The following is an 8,555-nucleotide window of genomic DNA, read 5'->3' as shown; positions in this document are numbered from 1 at the left end:
TAAATGATGTTCTTCTTTTACTTTTCCCTTCCTTGCTGGTTTTTCAATTCTTTGATCTGTTGGATTTTAGAGTAGCACAGTGTAAAATCAACATCGTGGTGCCTTGAGTGGAGCTGCACACAGCTTTGATGAGGGTTGCTCTAGGGCAGATGGGTTAGAAGTGTGTGTGTAACTGCTGTGTGCCTGGTGTCATTTCCCTAGGAGAGTGAGGTCAGGTCCAGGTGGTCTGCGTTGGGAACCAGTCAGCGAGTCTCTTATAATGACAGGCACTTCAGCTGCAGGGCAGGGGTCACAGCATGGTCAGAGGCCAGCCTGCATATTCTCAAGGTATGCTTGTTGTGGTGAGTGAGGCAGACATCTGCTACCTACGTTACGTCTTCATATCTCAGAGCAGTTGATCTTCATGTGTTCAGTGTTGGTTAAAATTTACAGCAATGTGTCATTCAACTTCAAAAAGATGAGAAGTAATAGAGTCATAAAGCATGGAACATTGCCTCCTTTCTGATGCGTTAAGGGGTTCATTAAAGTCCTTTTTCTAACTTCAAACTCCACAACAACACCAGGGGGTGCAGACAGAGGTTGTGTGAATTTAGGAGTTTTCGAAGAGCTTCAAAGGAGCGACGGTTCGAAGGTATGTGAGTTTGAGCTGCCTACTACGTGACCCTTTTTGTAAACCGACAGTTGGGCTGACCTGTTGATGAACTCTCAATTCACACTGTGGATGTAGCAGAGGTTTACACTGGGGCTTTTGTAGACTATGCATTGGGAGGTAGTCTGCTTACTGGTAAATTTTCCATTTTATCAGTGGCAATAAATTGTCCTGTCCACATTGTTATGGCTTCATTGTTGTAAGATGTTTATTTTCTGTATTTCCATTTCCATTTCTGTAATTGATATTAATACCAAAGCATCAGGGTAATTTAAGACAGTTTTAATTGCTTTATTGTCAAGTGTTATGCAGGCAAAGCATCTTTTCTGCTTTAATCTTTTTCCTTTTCATTGACATAACACGTTTGTACAAACCAGTTTTAAAAATATCAAGAAACCAGAGCCTTTGAGGCTAACCTGGCAAAAAACCCATTATCAAATGCCATGGAGACGACAAACATCTTTAGAAAAAGATTTACAAATGAGATGTCACTACAAAATATCGAAGAAAAAAAGTTGGTTGTCACACAAAATATTACCAAAACATCTACATTTGTTTGGTATCAACCTTTTAACTTTAAACAATAGCAACTTTTTTTTTTTTTTTTGCTTTCTTCTTCTTTTGTTATTTATTTTTGTCCAAAAACACATTATGGCGCAGAGAGAAGAAGAAATTAACAGCAATGGTCAGACATAGAAAAAGAAACAGAAGCACAAAGAGTAAAGAAGAGAGAAGCAGCACTACGGCAAAAAACTGAAACATGCTTTACACAACCTTAGAATCAACGCACACAAATACAAGTCCAGCAAAAGGCAAATATTACAAATCAAGGATAAATAATAAATTAGCCGTACACAGTGGGGTCCTGTGTGTTAACATACTGGGAGGGGATTTTTAAAACCATTAAATTCTATAAAATAAAAGTATCTCTTAGTTTAAAAAGAATGTACGCACTGAACTAACACAGAGCAACACCACCAGAAAACGATGTCGAATATCCACATAGCTATATAGCTCGACCCGCACCCACCCATAGCTCTTATCCCTGTCTCATTGACTTCTGTGCTGTGGTGGTGTCATCTCTTTCTCCGTCTACCTCACTCTGCACCTCCCTCTGTACTACAGCTTGTGTTAAGGCAACTGTGGCACATGTTGGAGAGGGGTCATCACCACAACACAGAAAGCAAAAAAAAGCAGCACCAGTGGCAGCGCAGACATCCGGCAGATCTGTCGAGAAATATACTGGAGCAGGTACCATCTGAAAGTGTACACACCTGTGCCATCTGCTCGTCCAGATGCCAGCACTGCCCCCAGATGTTTTCTCTAATCTTAGTCTGAACTGGCTTGTTTTATTAACTGAGAAAAGCTTCCCCTGACAATGTAAACATGATTTCACTAGGATTGTCATTATACTGTAGTATTGCTTTCATTACACAGTTGTAGAAAGCTAGATTGTTTTTCTCTATAGAAACCTTTTTTCTAATGGCCACTCCGCCTCAAGAGAAATGCATCATTTATAAATCTTTTTATATGTGCTTTTTCTTCTCTTTTTACTTTTTAGTTATCCCCTCTCTTCTTAAGTAACAGTTTATCTGATGACTGGTCTCGAAAGAATCATCACCTGAATCTGATCCGAGGACTAAACCTGAACCATGAATAAAACTCAAATTAGGTAGATCCTGTTTAGGACAGTGTGGGAATAGAAACGCACAATTCATTCATACAGGTCTCACATTCACACACACACACTATCCCAGGACTGCTTTGCAACAGTGCTATTTCATGATTGACCCTCAGCACTGAGTGACAGGTGTGAAACAGGAACACAACTTTGTGCATAGAGTTAGATTCTGTTGTGATTAGGAAGATGTCTCTCGAAACTGGATGGTTTAGATTCAGCAGGTCCCCGTCTTGTGCTAATCTAGACTCTACTTACATTCCTTTCCCCACCACGCACAAAATTGTTATAGATTCATTTATAAAACCCAATAAATCTTTCATTTGTTTAGGCTAAATTTTTGTTATTATATGTTAGTTTTTTTTTAGATTGTGTTGTATTATATTTTTCGGTTTCTGTTCATCGCATGATCCTGTCTCGATTGAGTCTCTATTCATGAGAGAACATTTATAAACGGTGTAAAATAAACTAAAGAAAAAAAAGTTTGTCGCCACTGTAACAGTCCCTGCTAGAACTTCCAAAAAAACAGGAAGTCGGCCTTCTGCAAAGAAAAAGAAGTCGGTTGCCTATTCAAACTCCTCCTCTTCCTCTTCCTCCTCCTCCAGGTGATTAGAGGTGGTTGGTGTTGCAGGATCAGAGTCACGTGAGAGAGTCGCCACAGCAACAATCTGAGGGGAGGCGCCCAGGCCCTCGGGAGCATCCTCCTCCATGTCATCGGTAGTGATGATTGCCACGGCGGCTCCACCCTTCTTGTTTTGGTGGGTTTTGATGTGCTTAGACAGGTGGTCGCTGCGCATGAAGCGCTTTGAGCATTCAGGACACTCAAAACGCTTTTCTCCTGGAGAAGTGACAAATACGTAAGATGCCGAATGGTAACATGAGAGGAACCTAAACCACAGGCTCTAACAAATACATTGCAGTTATGTAAAAGGAACTTACTGGCTGGTTCCTTCCTACAGCTGTTGTGCAGAATCACCCTGTTTAGTTTTTTTATATAGTAAATATATCTACGCTTGAGTAAATAAGTAAATAAGGTTCAAGTGAAGTGGCAAAAACGTAACCTGTGAACATCTAATGCTAAAGGTTTTTAGCGGATTCATACGAAGGTTGGATTGAATACTGGGTTTGAATTTGTTAAATGTCCAACGGTACCGACAGTGTGAGTGGGCTTGGCTATGCTCCCCTATACAGCATGTCTCTCCTACCTGTGTGTGTTCTCCGGTGTCTCTGCAGCTCGTCGCTTCTCGTGAACCTCTTGCCACAAAAGATCCAGTTACAGACAAATGGCCTCTCGCCAGTGTGCCAGCGCAGGTGTGCCCTAAGGTGGGACGTCTTGCCGTACACTTTGCCACAGCCCTCCATGTGACAGATGTGCTGTTTCTTCTTTGTCGGGTCCCCGCTGTTCCTACAAGACAAGCTCAGGTCAGTAAAGCTCATGGGACTATTGAATTCTACGACTTAAGGTTAAAAAGCATCAGTTATCGTATTTTAGTTGTACAGCAGGAGTTTCCAAACCATATTCTGCTTAATGACTGTACCTCTGCTAAAGCCCCACAGTTATTTGGAAATTAAATGCTTTTGACTGGTTTGAATATTTTTGGAGTGTTTTGGGGGCTGATTACAGTGTGAAGTGTTAACTCATTTAGATCTTGCTTCTTTCAGCTAAGTGGTGCGATGTTGGACACACACATTTGGAATACAAGCTGGACTGTGTTCTGACCATCTGTTAAATCAGTTTTCCAACAATGACATGGGGGTCACCAGTAATTTGGGGACAATCGGATATTCATAAACATACATACAAGCTAATGGTTACATATGTAATATTACATATGTTTTTTCCTTTACATATGTTTATTTCTAATGTTGTCATACCTTCCTTCTCCATCTCTGCAGTTTGGACATGAGCAGGCTACACGACGAAGCCTTTTGCTAGGCGGTCCTTCTTGATCTGAAGAACTCTGTACTGAGCCCAACTGATCTGGACTCATTGATGAACCTGATGCCACGTTTCCAACAGTGACTGTTACAGGAGACGACTGAACTTTGACCCCATCCTGACCCTGTGGTTGACCTAGAAGGTAATAAAAGGACAAAGTGTTTAAATGTATTAATTAAGTGTAGCATTGTGAGATAGTTTGAAGACAAGAAGAAGAGAAAGATAAAACTGCAGATCCAAAACAGAGTATCTAAAGCTGCACCTTTTTATGATTAAATTAGCTATAAATAATAGCCATAATTTTCTGCATTTATCACTTACAGGATGTAAACATGAAAACTATTAATGAATGTTTTTGCAATCTAGGCCTAATTAAACAGTTAGGCTAAACTCAGTATTGCCATTCTGCTGCATAGAGTTATTTCTGCCCACTAAAACATGGCGACTACTTTCAGGTACTGGTACCAAGCAAAACTCTCTCTAATACAAATGTAAACTACTGTCTGTCATTGTAAGATTGTAGATCCCCCTAGTGATTAGTTATGGTAATGTAATGTTGACATTTACAGTTTTACAAAGTAATGGTTAGGTAACACAGTCTTTGTATTTACACACTGACCATTTAGTCAGTTAGTGTGTGTGTGTGTGTCCTTACCCTGTAGACCGGTGATGGTGAGGGGTACACCCTGTACCTGAACTCCTGCAGTGCCCAGACCCGCAATGCTGACTGTCTGTACACCAGACCCTGGGTTAATCTGAGCTGCGCTCAGTGTCAGGGGAGCTCCGCTCAGGGAAACCAGCCCACCACCACCCACTGTAGTCCCACCAGCCACTGGAGCCAGTGTCAGCTGTTGTGGCACAGCCGTCCCAAGGCCACCCTGCAGGGACACTCCTCCGGGCAGCTGCAGTGTTTGCCAGGTGATCTGCCCAGATGGTGACAGTGTTGGGGTGCGAATAAGGACCTGTGCTGGGTTCTGGAAGGCCTGGATGGGTTGCAGGGTTTGTCCTGGCGCCAGCTGTAGGGTCTGAATATGCTGAGTTTGCTGCTGACCCTGGGCCTGGGCCTGACTCTGAGTCTGGGGCTGCAGCTGGATCTGCTGCACCAACTGGTGCCCCACCTGGCCCACGATGACCTGCTGGATGGTTCCTGCTGTATCTGCCTGGTTTTGTAGCCCATTTGCTTGGGTTTGGCTTTGAGAGTCTGCCTCACTGGTCTGCACTTGGGTGTCAGCTTGTCCACCTTCTGATCCAGCTGAAACCACTTGAGCCCCGTCGGATAGGCTGTCTCCCTCTGCTACTGCTGCTGTTGAGGCACCGGATGTTGTACCAGGAGCTGGCCCAGACACTGCTGTGGTCAATAACTGGGTGCCATTGGCAACAGAGAATGTGCCGTCTGCTGATTGAATAAGCTGCACAGCTCCACCCCCTCCAACGCTGTTGATAACAGGCAAAGCCAGGGTCATGCCACCAAGGTTTATAGGTACTGTGGTCATAACTGGAGCCTGGGAGCCCTGCAGAGTCTGCAGTTGCAGTGGGAATGACTGAGCAGGGCGGATCTGCAGTGGGACCGTCTGATTTGCTGTACTTGTGAGGATGGCCTGCTGATTGGCTGGTTGTAGTATGGTCTGTGTTTGCCCTGGACTTGGGGTCTGAATTAGCTGAACTTGCTCCGGTAGGGCCCCAATGGAAGCTGTTTGAGCTGGGCTGATGTGGATCTGCTGTCCATCTGCAGTCTGCAGGTGAGGGATGACCTGGTATTGGACCCCACCCCCAGCATTAGGTAGGTTCTGAACCTGTATAATCTGGAACTGCTGCTGCTGCTGACTCGCTGTAATACTGTTGGTCCCACCTACTGGCTTCACCTGCTTAACAGAGTAGACAGGAGATGAAAAAAACTTGCAAACTATAAAAAACATTAGCTCAAATTCCTAGCGTACGCCACCTCTTTCACCTTTCGTCCTCCAGGAGAGCTGTCATTAGCCAGCGTGGTAGTCACAGCAACAGGCTGACTGGGGTTCTCTTTGGCCATAGTTGGTGCTGCTGTAATGATCTGCCAGCCGTTTCCTGTGAATTGAGCTGGGACCAGTTCCAGTTGCTGGGGCACCAGGGCCTGACCCCCTGCAGCGTCCACCACTATCTGACCCTGGAGCTGACCTGTTTGCAACTGGATCTGACCAGCCTGGACCTGGATCTGCTGGGCACCCGTCTGGGCCCCCTCCACTACCCCTTGGCCTCCGATCTTACTGCAGGTGGCCGCTAGCAGAGCCAACGGGGAGGGCTGAGATGAATCCTGGAGAGTGCACGACAGTGTGCAGGAGAGATGAAAGGGAGGAGGCCAGAGAGAGTGTTGAAAGAAGGAAGGAGGGAAAAGAGGCAAGTCAGGTTTAGAAATGGAACGGAAACGCGCTTAGACAGACTGTCTATGTACGCAAACAAGAAAGTACAACTTGTAACTTTAAAAAAGGCCGAAGGGAAGGGATGGACATGTATAATTGTCTCCCTCACACAATAAATGACTTAGCATGATCAAGGAAACAAGTGTAGCAGTGAGGGGTGTGGAAAACATAGTGCAGAAAAAAGACAACACAAAAAGCTGAGCGAAAAAAGAGAGAGCTGTCAGTGGAAGTGGGCGGTGTTACAGGAAGTGAGTGGGTGGGCGTGTGAGAACCACATTTCTCTTTCCTCAGAACATTGGAAGAAAATGCCGCCTTCTCTCTCTCTCTCGCTCTCTCTCTCTCCTCCTTTTCAAAGGAACTAGGTCGCAGGCAAATTTTTAATGCTCTACACCTCTCAACATTGCACGAAAACAGCCTAAGTCCTGCATTAACGACTACAGCGTGGGAAATAACACAGCAGTAATGCTTGTCATACGCATTAAACAACAAAGGGCGCACTTAAGAATAACTGCCTGGCTGAAAATAACGTCCAAGATATTTATAAGCTCCAAAAACAGCAAAAATAGATCAATTCCAAAGTGTAGAGCCACATACCACTGCTGCGGGTCTTTAAAATAAATCCAAGTGCAAATCTAAATCATTTTGACTCTAATTCAAGCGGACAATTCAAAAGTACAGTGGCTGAAGTGTGACAGCCGTGTAAGCCTATTCATGAGGCTCAGGGTTGGCTCTCAGCAGGGCTGCACAGAAGCAGGAAGTGAAATTCACCAGAGAAACGCCCCCAGAGGTGTCTGGCTGGGAGGAGATGAAGAACATTTTTGGCCTACAGGCAAAGCAAAAGTAATGAATCGCAATAAACTCATCTCTTAATCGTACCTGAGATCCAGAACTTTTCCCCTTCTTAGATGCTTTCCCTCCTTCGGTTCCAGATGATTCCTTCTTCGAGTCTGCGCGTGGGGGAAAGACAATGTTAGAATATTTCCTGTTACAGAACCATCAGGTGAGGAGTTCTGTAGTACAAAGTCCAGAGGCACGCATGCGCCACACACTGTGAACAGAAAGTTATCACAATGCAGAATTAGCACCACGCAAATGATCAATGGAGCAGAGGAGAAAAACAGTAACCTCAGCACCAATCTCAAGAGGCTTGGAGCCTCATATATGTCAAACAGAGAGAGCGAGGAGGAGAGGGGTGGAGACGGAGAGGGGGGAGGGTACCTACCACTCATAACGCATTAATATACCGAGGGAGAGAGGGTGTAGTTCACGGTAGAAGGCCGGCCGGGTACACACACGGAGGACGGCCTATATGTTCGGCGCTGGGCCGTGGCGGATCTGCCCGTTTGACGAAACCACCCACCGGCCAGGAAGGGCGGTGCCAATCGCGAGCACAATCAAACAGCCCCCGAGTAACGGCGATGGCGGAGAACGCGGTGCCCGCGCGCCCCCTCGTTGCCCCGTCGCGCGCCTCTTTTACCGGATAGACAGTCCATAAACGAGCAAATTAGCGCCTGTCAAAACGATCCCCTCAGAGAAGTTGGCAGTGTGTGACCGCGGAGGCCCACCCACTTCCATTTAAGCATCAGGACAACACCCTCTTTGCTGCTCCTGCCTGTCGCCGCCGTTTCTCCCGCCACACGACGCGGGGACGCCTCGTCGCCGTCCGTCGTGCGCCGCAAGCGAAGCGCCGGCAGTGTGTGTTTTTTACGCCTGTTCCCTTATTTCCGTGCACAATTGCTGTTTTAGGGGGAGATACGAGGAGATAGCTGTGGCTTTTGTGGGCGGACGCGCTCCTCCCACATATTCAGATTGGACGACGGGGCTCGGCGTGCGAGGGTCGAGATGGGAGTTGTATTTTGGTGAGGCCTCGCCTTCTCGAAGCGGATTGGGCGC

At 45.8% G+C, this 8,555-nt stretch overlaps 1 protein-coding gene across 4 annotated transcripts; it reads right to left on the bottom strand.

The window, feature by feature from the left end:
- Positions 1-915: 915 nt before the first annotated feature.
- sp4 (sp4 transcription factor) lies at positions 916-8,027 on the bottom strand. Of its 4 annotated transcripts, none has more exons than XM_029167131.3 (7): positions 7,885-8,027; positions 7,539-7,609; positions 6,209-6,556; positions 4,922-6,128; positions 4,203-4,401; positions 3,533-3,732; positions 916-3,165 (listed from the first exon to the last, which is right to left on the bottom strand). In XM_029167131.3, exons 1-7 carry the CDS (start codon positions 7,889-7,891, stop codon positions 2,894-2,896), a joined length of 2,304 nt encoding a protein of 767 aa, XP_029022964.1. In that variant the 5' UTR covers positions 7,892-8,027; the 3' UTR covers positions 916-2,893. The 4 variants fall into 4 exon arrangements, with proteins under 4 accessions (XP_029022964.1, XP_029022967.1, XP_029022966.1 ...); XM_029167134.3 differs by having other exon boundaries at positions 3,533-3,726; XM_029167133.3 differs by having other exon boundaries at positions 4,922-6,131; positions 6,218-6,556.
- Positions 8,028-8,555: the final 528 nt, after the last annotated feature.

This window comes from Betta splendens, chromosome 11 (genome assembly GCF_900634795.4).
Source record: "Betta splendens chromosome 11, fBetSpl5.4, whole genome shotgun sequence".
Lineage (NCBI taxonomy): Eukaryota > Metazoa > Chordata > Actinopteri > Anabantiformes > Osphronemidae > Betta > Betta splendens.
This window is presented reverse-complemented; position numbering and strand designations above follow the sequence as displayed.

Coding starts and splice junctions, on each gene's coding strand:
- sp4 (XM_029167131.3), bottom strand. Junction 4,402..4,921: donor CACCATCACCGGTCTACAGG/GTAAGGACACAC, acceptor ATTACCTTCTAG/GTCAACCACAGGGTCAGGAT. Junction 3,166..3,532: donor ACACCGGAGAACACACACAG/GTAGGAGAGACA, acceptor TCACTTCTCCAG/GAGAAAAGCGTTTTGAGTGT.